Source organism: Lytechinus variegatus, chromosome 12 (assembly GCF_018143015.1).
Source record: "Lytechinus variegatus isolate NC3 chromosome 12, Lvar_3.0, whole genome shotgun sequence".
NCBI classification, from domain to species: Eukaryota; Metazoa; Echinodermata; class Echinoidea; order Temnopleuroida; family Toxopneustidae; genus Lytechinus; species Lytechinus variegatus.
In genome coordinates this window covers 35,503,818-35,516,203 of record NC_054751.1, presented here as the reverse complement: position 1 = coordinate 35,516,203, position 12,386 = coordinate 35,503,818, and the positions used below count along the sequence as shown (strand labels likewise).

The 12,386-nt window shown below is 36.7% G+C and overlaps 1 protein-coding gene across 2 annotated transcripts; it reads left to right on the top strand.

Moving 5' to 3' along the window:
• The first annotated feature begins 303 nt into the window (after window positions 1-303).
• Window positions 304-11,968, top strand: LOC446164 (stem-loop binding protein). Of its 2 annotated transcripts, none has more exons than XM_041621904.1 (8): window positions 304-548; window positions 1,055-1,276; window positions 5,296-5,466; window positions 6,162-6,278; window positions 7,876-8,067; window positions 8,699-8,818; window positions 9,353-9,505; window positions 11,250-11,968. In XM_041621904.1, exons 1-8 carry the CDS (start codon window positions 505-507, stop codon window positions 11,833-11,835), a joined length of 1,605 nt encoding a protein of 534 aa, XP_041477838.1. In that variant the 5' UTR covers window positions 304-504; the 3' UTR covers window positions 11,836-11,968. The 2 variants fall into 2 exon arrangements, with proteins under 2 accessions (XP_041477838.1, XP_041477837.1); XM_041621903.1 differs by having other exon boundaries at window positions 350-543; window positions 1,050-1,276.
• Window positions 11,969-12,386: the final 418 nt, after the last annotated feature.

The following is a 12,386-nucleotide window of genomic DNA, read 5'->3' as shown; positions in this document are numbered from 1 at the left end:
TTAAAGTTTGCTCCATTCATTTTTAATTTCTCTTTATAATTTAACTCAAAGGGCCTACATTTTGAGAAACATTGAGAGATAAAACTACCCCTAAACATTTGTGTTTGTTTTTGCTTGGTTTTTGCTTAGTCCGAACTTCCTTTTTTTCGCTTGTCAAATATAAATCAGCATCCCCTGTAAAAAAATAATAAATAAAAAAAATCGTTCCCAGTGCCTATATAGAGTATACCTACATGATCTATCAGTGCCCTGTTCGCGACGTCCTCTCGCGTTCAGTTTGCGAGCGTCGCGTCATGAATATTCATTAGCGTTGGGCGGAAACAATATTTCGCGCGAAATTTCAATCGGGTTCGTTTTTGTTGTTTCGCGGGAAACGTACACGGTTCTGATGCTTACTTGCTGGTGAAGGAGTTGTTAACTTATTTTGACATTTTCATATTATCAGAAACTTCCATTTTATACCATTAAACGTTATAGGGTGGTTTCCAGATTGATAATAGCATAATGTCATGTTTGAACTCTAAAGAATGTGTTAGTATGGACAATGCAGAGGAGAGCTACAAAAATGGTTCCTGGTATGTCTTTTTTAACCTACACTGAAAGGTTGAAAAAACTTCAACTCTTCTCTCTTCACTACCGACGTGAAAGGGCCGATATGATTCAAGTTTACAAGATACTCAATGGCTTAGACAGACTTGCTCCAGATTACTTTTTCGAAAGATCTCTCTATGGTACAACTCGTGGTCACTCTTTGAAGCTTTTTAGCACACATCGGAGACTCAATGTTAGAAGTAGCTACTTCAGCATACGTATTATTACTTCATGGAATGCCTTGCCTGAATCACTTATCTCTGCACGTAATATTGTCGCTTTCAAAAATGGCTTGGACAAATTTTGGCAAAGCAAACAGTTCTATGTACCATGACGACATCCACGCACACACGCATCACGTATCAGTTTTTTTGCAATTTTATCCGTTATGACTTCGTTGACGACCGGGAGATCTACAGGTTTACCTCACTCCCGTACACCAGATGATGATGATGATGAATGCCCAAGTCCAAGATCGTCATGACAATCGCTTCAGTTCCAGCGCGAGGCCGAGAAATCAACTTCGAGTGAGAGACCGATACGAAGGGAATGAAAGGGGCACAACGTCCCGTACCCACCCGGCTGGGTCGTCTGGCGGAGGAAGGCCAAGGTACAGAGCGGGTTCCAATGAGATGACATCGTCGGGGAGGTCACATCGTTTTCACAATACCACAAATAAAAAAAGGTAAGATCGTACCTACCGTACCGGTACCTTATCTTACCATGCTTACTACAGATGATTTTAGTCATGTTATTGGTAACTAGCCTACCAACAACTTAAGACATAGCCATAGGCCTAAGTTAAATAAGTTCAACTCAAGCTAAGTAAGTTAGAGTTTAGACAGCTGGCACTGTCTGAGACTGAGTGGCAGCCGTCAGTTTCGAGGAGTTTTTAACATTTTTTTTTTTTTAATTTCTCCTCGACCTATTAGGCCTATAGGGCTAGGCCTCGTACACAGACGGCTCGCTACGCGTGCAGCCACAAAATGCAAAATCTCCCCCATTGCCATTGGGGCTCTTCAATTTTTGTCTTTAGTTTAGTGTCAATGAATCAAACTTGAAAATTAACGGGACCGTTAAGTTATGCAAAGTAATATTCCCTCTTGGCATTAATTGCCAAAAAATGGGGAAAATCAAGTGAGTCAGCTGTTGCACAACTTCACTTCCTGTTTTATCCGAACTTATAAACATGGCCATTTGAGTCCCCTGGGCTGTACAGATCGCGCTAGTCTTCGGTCTCTGTTTTCTGTGAAGTGTGAGTGAAACCAACGGAGTTCAGCTGAACAACCAAATTAACAGAGACTGAAGCTTTTGGTCTACTTAAAGCTAGTACTGAGTACTAGTACTAGTAGAACTTAAGAAGGTCGCTGTTGTTGTTCGTTGTGGGTCATTTGCACACCCAAATGAAGGTAAAGTTGTTGATTCGAAAAAGTTAGACATTATTAGTTACAGTGCAGAGTCAGAAAAAATGTTACTCTTTTTAAATTCAGTATTTTTTAAAGAAATGAGAGATTCAGAGAGAATTTCTTCCATGTATAGATACCGGTACTATAGATGGAGTACTTGGTAAAATATGTTTCAATGTTGTTGACTAGTTAATTTATGGTTGAGTGCACAACAGCCATGCATTGGCATTGTTTGAAAAACTAGAGTCAAAACCCATTTGCACCAAGTCAGGTGATTACCTGCTGAAAACAGACAAAAGAATTTAAACAAACAATGAGCGTATATGCGTAGGCCACTGGTTCACTGCTAGCTACCCTCCTGCCTGTGGAGAATCTACAGCCACAACACAAGGACTATGGATGGTATGCCAATGCTGTATTGAGCACACACTTCATTAAAATATCACTTTTTTGACCAAAATTATTAATTTCCATAGAGTTGCAATTCAATTTTCATTAGTTTCATAGAATAATTTTTGTATTGACCAGAATGCTCAAATATTTGAATTTGGGGCATATTTTGCTGTACGTCCTCTATTGGTGGAAAGTAATATGGCAAGAAAATTTTCATTTTTTTCAAGCTCTATATTTAATAAAGAAAAAATAATTGAAAGAATCAATATTACTTAAGAGCCACTTTATATAATGAAAAGTTGGAATGGAAACTGACAGTGCAAAAAAATGAAGCATTTGTCCAAAAGAAAAAGAGAAAATAATCCAAACATTGTCAACCTTATTTTGCCGCACATGGAGATGTACATGTAACTTAGGTTATAATCATAGCCTTGTTCATTGAATAAGTGGCCTTGTTCATTGAATGAGTGATGTAGACCTAGATCTATGTTCATAAAATAAACAAGAGAACCAGGAAATCTATGAATATCTTCACTGAAATTTTCATTGTCATTTTGGCCAGAACTTGGACAAAGCTTCCGCCTTTATAAGTTTAAGTTCAAGATCAATCTTTCACATGTCCATTTCTCTCGATGCATTATCCCTACCTTTCGCTGAATAGCAAATGGTCGGGATAAGGAGTGCCGAGTGCGCGTAGGCATGATCGTTGCACACCACCCGCCACGGTCAGCATTGAGAGAAAATGCGGTTATGGCAAGCCACACTGACTTATCACCTTTTACCCTATCTAGGCCGAATTGCGCAATATTTTCGCCGTGCGAAATTTTTTGACCGCGCCGCTCACTGAGTTTTTACTTTCAAGTCTTGCGCAACTTTTGAGACCAATTTTGCGTCACCCGGGTATGTGGTTCCGAAATTACGCAACATTATGTAAGTGCATGTCAGACCAAAAATTGCTAAAAAACGTGAATTCGTGTACAAAGTCAATGCAAATTGTGTTTTCAACCAAATTTCATAAATGTATGATTATTTTTAGTTTTGCTAGTCTAAATGTATTCATTTTATGCTTTTTATGATCACAGAAGAGTCCCCAACAAATTTCATTGAAAAAACAATGAAAAACAAAAGGTAAAAAAAACAGAGAAATACATAAGAAATTGCAAAAAACAATATAATACATAAGAAAATGATTTGATATCACAATTTTTTTCATGTACTCTTGCTTAGGACACCACAAAGAGTTTCTTTACCAAAAATTAGTACATTTGGAGCTTTATTTAGGGAGTTAGAGGAAAAAGTATGATTTCGCATACTGATTATGCATAAATTAGCATAATCACTTAATAGCGATTCGCATGAAATAAATTACTATACAATCTTGTAGATTATGTCCCAGGCAACCTGTGTGCCAATTTTCGGCGCGATCGCGCGGTCGACGGCCAAGATCTTAGGGGGGCCTGGGAGGGCCCCCTGGCCATAGGAACTCCAAAAATACCCCGGCCTAGATAGGGTTAAACATTTTTTGAAGGTCATTCGATTGCACTCTTATACATTTTATCTGAGGATGGCGCTAAGTTATTGTCTTGCCTGCATAGCACAGCAAGACAGTATAGCCTATAGACGCTGCTTTTAATTTTAATAAATTTTGTACATAGACTAGACCTATAAACTTGCATTACTTAGACTCTTGTTTTAGACTGTGTTAAAGATTCAAAATTGTGATAAGGATAGAACAAAAATCAGTGCTTTTTGGAGGAGGTATAGATAGTTTCATATGTTACATTTTGTGTGAGTGCAATGAGTAATATGTTTCAGGGGATCATCATCTACACCAGAGTAAATTGCACATTGCACGGAAGGGACATCACATCTAGACGATAGTGCTTCTAAGCGATGTCTTGATTACCCCTTTCTGAGATTCTGAAACTATATGCTGCCAGGCAATGCAAAAGTCACCAGGGATGAATTTTCAGTTCAGTAGCCTTGAAATGAGTGGATTCTTAGCATTAAAATATTAGGCCTATATACTTGTAACTCACTAACACTACCAAGAGGAAAACATTCACTTGGCCTACCAGAGAATATTACTTTTGTCAATGGTTTACATTTACAAGTCTATTGAAGCACATGGCCTCCCACAGTAATGTGCAAAGTGAACAAGAAGAGGATTAGATTTTAAAGGGTCTTTTATTTAGTTCCAAAGTTGTTGCACTAATTAGGCACATCCTGTTTATTATACATAGAAGAAGTAATGCAGAGCATATCTTAAGTAAAATAATTAGATAAAAGGAGGTTTATAATCAGATGTTCAAAATAAGGGTAGTACTTAGGTTCACATGTACTTGTACATGTAACCCAGGGAGCTCCGGCAAGCTTCACGGGACTCATCCATGTAATACCAGGTGGACAGATGCTCTCCAAAATTAAGTAGAATGGGGTCATAATAGTACTCAAAATAAAAGGGGAAAATCTAAATTATGCAATTACCTCGATTATGTGGATGAAGATCTATTGTGAGACACAGAATCATGACATCGAGGCACAAACTGGACCCTCAAAAAAGGGAAAAATTCTGTCTCATTTGTTCTCCTTCTGTCAGAATTGAAAACAAGATGGCTGATCGATACCGAGAACAAACGTGACAGAGGTCCAAATTCTCCCTTTTTTGAGGGTCCAGTTTGTGCCTCCGAAAAATTTGCCCCCCCCCCCCCCATTTTGGAAAATCGTGGATCCACCCTGAGTTTGCTTGGTTTGTACATGTATGTTCAAATCGGTGGGTAGTTGTTTTTGTTTTTAATTATCTTTTTTTCCATTAAACTAAAGACCAGATGCTTAGAGTTCAGTCTGTACCATTGATTTCCATGTCATTAAGGGGTCTTATATAATTTGTGATTTTTGCTTCCAGGTCAACTGAGGATTCTAGAAATGAAAGACATGAGAGGAAGGAAAATAGATGTGATGTAAGAGATGATTCCAAGAGAAGTCGTCATGCCAACCACAAGAGATCAGAAAGGAGAAGCTATCATGATGACCAAGAAAGAAAGGATTCGCACCAAAACACAGATCAGAGTGAACGGTATGAACTTAAAAATTTGTAGTATAAGTTTCACTCAGATTTTAAATAGTATTTTAAGATTTTTGAAATATAGCTTTTAATACATATGTTATTTCTACATAACATGAAGACAATGATTCTACTGGCAGCTACATTATGTGTACATGTATTTCTAATGAAGAGATACATAGATATCCGCTTCCCAAGTGAAGGTCTTTATGAATGGCAATGTCAAATCTTGGATATTCTTTGTTTTAGTGCAAATTGGAATTTTAGTAACAAGTTAAGATGTACATGTTGGTCTTGTTGGAGGGGTATTTTACGCCATTCAAGTAGGCATCCATGATCCGGACCTTGTAGTCTTTTAGTTTGGATATTGTGAAAAAAATATGCATGCATCAGATTGAATATATGAGATAGGTGATATACATTGAGTGGCATCATAAAGTTTGCATGTTAAAAAGACGATGGAAAACTGTTTATAAACAAATTGTTGATCCACACATATCAAGATTTTTTTTCTTCAGATGTTTGATTCCTCAAAATTAAAGTCCTAAAATGCACTTGAGGCAATATTTTAATTTTCTGGATTATCTTTCATGGAGGGGGGGGGGCAATTATGAGCTGAAAGTGAAAAACTATACATTTGGTAATGTTTAAACTCAAGAGTTTAATTTCAGAGGTTGATCAGTTCTTAATGTTTGGATGTTTTACAGGAGATCTCACCGTTGGTCTAGTGACCGAACCAGAGGATGGAACAAAGATATTAACAAGAAATCATCTTTTACTCTAGATGAACAGGACTATCCTTCACTAAGTAGTGATGATCAAAGGTAAATAGTTTTCAGTTCTGTTATTTATTTCAGTCAGTAGGAAGGATACACTGGCTCTCATGCAATCATGACACCCCCCCCCCCTTCTTTTTGTCTTGAGGATCCTCCTTGTTCAGACCAACCTTACTGCTTTACTTCATCATCATATCTATCCATGTAAATTTCGATTATCCCTTTAAATATCCATTTCCAGATCCCATGTTATCAGGTGGGTGTTTCATAAAGCTGTTGCCGCCACGGACGACTCGCGGCACAAACAGCGGACTGCCAATGACGACTCAAGTCACAGTTCGCATGCAATGTATACTCACCCGAAAATTAATGTGGCGCAGGGGGGATAGTGTACGTGGCGGGCAAAGAGTTAAGAGCAACTTTCCTTTGGCGAATGGTATATTCATTAGCAATGGTTTAGTGCATGAGAAAGGATCACCAGTCATTCTTAAAGTTGCTCTTAACTTATGAACAGCTTTATAAAACACCCACCAGTTTTATAATCTTCCCTCTCCAACATACATGTATTGCACATCCATATCAAATTTATCTTCTATTCAAGTACAACCTTTCCATCAGCTCAGCTTTATTTCTTTCAGAACACCACAATCTTTAATTGTATCATGGGTATCTGTCTTCTCAAGATACATTTCTCTATATTCTTCATGTTCCATGATATACCATTGCTGTTTATTCTCATCAAAACTCCTATCAGCTACATGTAAAGCTGATTTTACTCATCCACCAAAATCTGCATCTTGATTCTGCAATCTCACAATGTAGTTACATGTACCGCAATTCATAATAAATGCTTGGTCAATGGCATATCAGTTCTTGATAAAGGTGTCAAGTTAGTGTTAAGAAAATTGCACATATATATATGTAACTTATTTTTAAAAAGCTTGATTCAGATACGAATCAAATTCACATAACAATAAATGAATCGATTCATTAACATCAAGTGCTAATCATTTCTGCTGAACATAAGGTTTTAAGAATGCTTTTGAAGAATTGATTATTCGTCAATACTTGACACCTTTGCACATGCCATTGATTAAGCATTGTAATTTGTGACAACGAGCTGCAACGAGAATCATACTGGTGTTTATCAATTAGTCAATCTTTATAAAAATTAATTTACATGTATATGATGTTATGCAACATTATGTAGCACTTAATACAATGTTTCTTAATAGTGCTGTATGCTTTTACCCCGGCTTAACATGACTACTCTAATCGTGCACTAGAGCATTCAAGGAACTTCTTCCCAACATTTACTTCTTTGGGGAGGAGAGTGGCAAGTGCTGCGATGGGATTTGAACCACAGCCTTTGTGATTGAAAATCCAGGGACTTATTCACTGAGCCACATCACGTCTTATTAAAGATAAAAATTCACACATGGGTTCATACTGAATATATTTTGAGCCAATTTATTTATTTGATCTTAAAACATTGTAATTTTAAATCATATTTATTTGATGGGCCATAGAAATATTCATGTTTCAATGAGAAAGTCCGAGAATTGTCAGAAATCTTTTCAAAATCCAAAAGAAAAAGACTATTAAACCTCAAGAAATCCTCTTACATTTTGATTTATTGTTACAGTAACAACTGCACCCCTACAAGACTGCCACATAAGTACCGTAGAGTTTCTGAATCTAGTACGGACTGGGCCATTCAGGTTGAGGAATATGAGGAGAAGGAAGCTCGTGCTAAGAGAGATCTTCATCAATATAGGAGAAGATTAGAGCTATGGTCTGGGTCTGGTTCATGTAGCAGTGAAGATCAGGAAAACAAGTAAGATTTTATTTATTTTTTGATTAATTCTCTTAATTTTATTCTACTGATACTATTCATTAACTTATTCATTCATTTATATCTGCTCTTTGGGGGATGTCATGACCAGCAATCTGATGTAAATGTTTCTATAGACTAAACATAAGACAATACACAGAACATATTGTTCCTTGTGATCCTGTACATGTTCTAAGTACATGTACTACTTGTTAAAGTGATAGGATCATGCTAGTACTGAGGAACAAAGTCACAATTATAAAATAGTGATATTAGTATCACAGACGAATCCGAATCCATGCTTTGAACAAAGCATGATATATTTTTTGTTGTGAACATTGTACTTGCAATCTATTATATGTGTATTGATACTGTTAGCCCTCATCCAATGGTTTGATCTTATCCTTGCATCAGATTATATACTTTTCATTTAATCTTAAAAGCTGTTCTTCCATCGAGATGCAGTACAGTAGCATGGACCTGATGAATCTAATCCTTCAAGGCCTTGGTCTTTACTAAAAACCCACTTTCACTCTTGATTCAATTAAAGGTGATACAATACCATTGCCAATTTTCTTGATAAACATTATCTAAAGCCCCAAAATGAAACAGATCATTTTCTATTCTTTTCCAGAACTTCAAAGAGTGAGCCAGAGTTGGAGACAGATCGAGATGTCCTCATTCGTAGGCAGAAGCAGATTGACTTTGGCAAGAATACAGCAGCTTATGATAACTACATCACAACGGTCAAGAGGTACAGACAAAATTCTTTGAGGGAATTATTTTTTCTCTCTTTTCATTCCTAATGATGTTTTATCTTGAAGCCAATGAGAATTTGAGAGAGATATTTAGATCTCTTCTAGGGCTGATATCCTTAACCCCCATATTCTCTGTGATGTTAGTAAAATGTGAAATTTTCACCAAAATCAAACTACAGTGTTATTTGATTCAATGAAGAATGAACAGTAATTCAATTAAAGTCAACTGCCCATAAAAATAGAAAATTAAATTTGTCATCTAGAAAAACTTGAAAACTAAAAGTCTTCTTTATTTCTAAATATTATGATTTGTCACGATATGAGAAGTGAATAAAAGCAACTACAAATCTTATAAAATATCTGTTATGTTTAATATGATACCCAAACAGTGAGACTATTTTGTTCCATCTGACCTTCACAGATACATATCATTTAGAATAGAAAGTTACCCTTAGCACCCAACAATAATGAAATGAAATATTGATCCCGTGAGAAGGTTTAATGCTTAGCATGTGTTTCTTTGTATACAGGAGGAATAGAATGAAGGGTAAACATCCCATCACACCAAACAAATTTCAGTTAACAAGCCGTCGTTCATGGGACAAACAGATCAAACTTTGGAGGATCAAACTTCATGAGTTTGACCCCCCTGAACTTATGAGCATCAAGACTGCAAAGGCCAAGTAAGCAAGCCTATATTTTTTTACATTTATAGGTACTGCCAATATTTGCTACTGCAAAATTAGACAATATTAACATCAGTTGTTTGTTTTTATCTATTTTTCATATGAGCATTAAAAAGCTTGACCATATCATGATCAGACATTGGTGGTGCTGTGGCTGAGTGAGTGGTCCAAGGTCCCTGTCTAAAACACATGAAAGTCTGGAATGAGATCCCTGGCCAGAGCATATGCATGCTTGTGAGCAACAGTGCTCTTTTATCCTATATTCAAATAAATTTAAATAATTGGAACCGCTATACTCTGTGTGCACTTATTAATTATATCATACCCACATTCAATAGGCTCAATTCCAATCATTTCAGTGGCAGACTTGCTCCCTCTGTGAAACCTTTCTTGGTTTACTGATGCATTGGGCCATATTCTGAAAATTGTCTTCAGAGAAATATTCTTGTATTTTTATAGTTACAATAAAATCTGTATTCTGAAAATTATCTTAACCTTTCTTGTAACTTTCACTGAGCGCGTATGATGTCAGAGATATAATGATGCATAAATATACAATTGGCGCATATTATGTCTGTGCACAAGATAAAATATCGAGTTACAAGGTATTCTTAAAATTCTCTTATCTTTGCGTTCTCTTTAACTTCCTTGGAAAATACAATAAAATTTACAAGAGGTAGGGGGCTATTGTAACTTATTGTTGCATAGGATATTTGTCCATCTGAAATATTTCTTGCTGCATCCCGCAAGAACATCATGTTTTACTAAAGGAGACATTCCAAAGACATAACGACAGATTGGTAGACTTTTCAGCAATTAAAATTTGGTGTTAGAGACGATGAATCTTTTCAGCGGAAATATATCTTTGAGTAGAGCCACATGTATTTTTAGCACAGAAGCACACAAGTATAAGCGTCAGGGGCGCAAGGAAATTACGCCTCATATCAAGAATGCGCTTCATTATTTTTCAGAAGAGACGCTTCTATTGGTTGACCTAAGCATATAACAAGCTTAATGATTAGTTGATGACACAATATTGGGCGTGTCAGTGAGAGATAAAATAGGGGACATCCTTGCAGAGATCAATAAGACAATTTTCAGAAAACCAATTTAAGAGAATTTTAGCGCGCTGTTATCTTGCTGACTTACAAGAAAAGTTCAGACAATTATCAGAATACCACCCCTGCTCCATGTTTGCATTCCATTTACACCCTCTAGTCAAAGGTGCAAAGTCCCTGTATCAAGAGGGCCCTTTTGGACACATGTACACAGATGCCATGTCATGAATGCCCAAGCTCTTGACGATTATCAGTACATGAAGAAATCATTAAATAAGCGCCGGGGATCTTATTAATTTTAGGGCTGGAAATGTAGCCCCCTTTCCTTGATTTCAGCTTCTGATAGTGCAGGCACAACTAAAATTTGCTTGATTGGTGAAAATATTATTTATACAGTTACATAGCTACTTTTCTTTCAATTTTTTTATTGTATTCCTATGTCACTATTGGTGGTGCTGGAGTCATTATTTTATGCATAAAGTGAATATTTGGATGTATATATTACCTCAGAATTGCTATTTTTTGTTTAAAGACTCTTTATGGGATTCTGATCAAAGCACATAAAAAGAAATCTGTATTAAAATGTTTTCTTACATATTTAATTCATTTATTTGTATGTTTTTCCTTTTTCATTTTACTGGATTATAATTCCTGAATATTTTTCTCCCTCTTAATTTTTGCAGGCAAGCCATGATTTATGATGACAGTTCTTCTCAAGCTTCCTCAGAATGTGAAGTGAAGATGGAAAGTGAGTTGATGAATACATCCATGACATCAAGTATCAGTGATTGTTATCTAGCTAGCAATGAAAGCAGTCAACGTTGTACACCAACCACAGAGATTGAAGCAATGGAGACAAGGGCTAGTACAGCCGAGTTCTATCAAGAACTTGAAGATGATGAAGACAACACCTTGACTGGTTTCCCAGATAGTATGTCTTCTACCATGGTTAAGATTCCTACACCGAATGCCACTCCAGCAGAACCAGACTCTTACCCCTCCTCACCACCACTCAACACTAATGATCTAGTAGCAGCCTTACAGAGGGTTGTAGTTACTCAGCAGTCATACTTTCAGAATAACACCAATCCTCTATGTTTATCATCCACAATGCCAAACAACAATACCTTCCAGGTTATCGGTAGCAACAGCCTGACACATCCTAAACCATCCATCTCGTTTCCTCCAAAGCAACCTCACAAGCCAAACATATTTGATGAGTTTAATCTGGATGAATGTTTCCTTAAAGATGAAGATCTTGTGCTATAGAATCCATGTTACTCATCTCTGAGGATGATGTGATGCTATGTATAAATTACATGTGATATTTATCCAAGACTTTTGATTGTTTCATGAACTAAAATGAAAACAGAAAAGTAACAAAAGAAGCTGTCAACTTGCTCATTCTAGATGAAAATTTTGTGGGAGTAAGAGTTTAATTACTTTTCAAACTTTAATTGCCCCTGGATAGATTCTAGTCTAGTAACTGTTGTAGTAAAAAAAAAGCGATACATGACATTTCGTCGCACGCAACACGAACCGTCCTCTCTGGAAAAGATACAGTGCGCTATCACGAGGCGCGATTTCACCACGAACTGTCCACTCTGTTACGATGCCCACTGTAGCGTAAATAATTCACTTCAAGAAAATATAAAGAAACGGGATGAAACTTTAGAACGTGAACTATAGAACGAAGACACCGGTAAATAATTTGCTATCATTGTAGTTGCACTTATTGCCGGTTTTAAAAAAGCTTTTCTTTAAATGCGTTTTCTGCCTAACTAACTTTCTCATCGAAGTGCGCAGAGAGGACGGTTCGT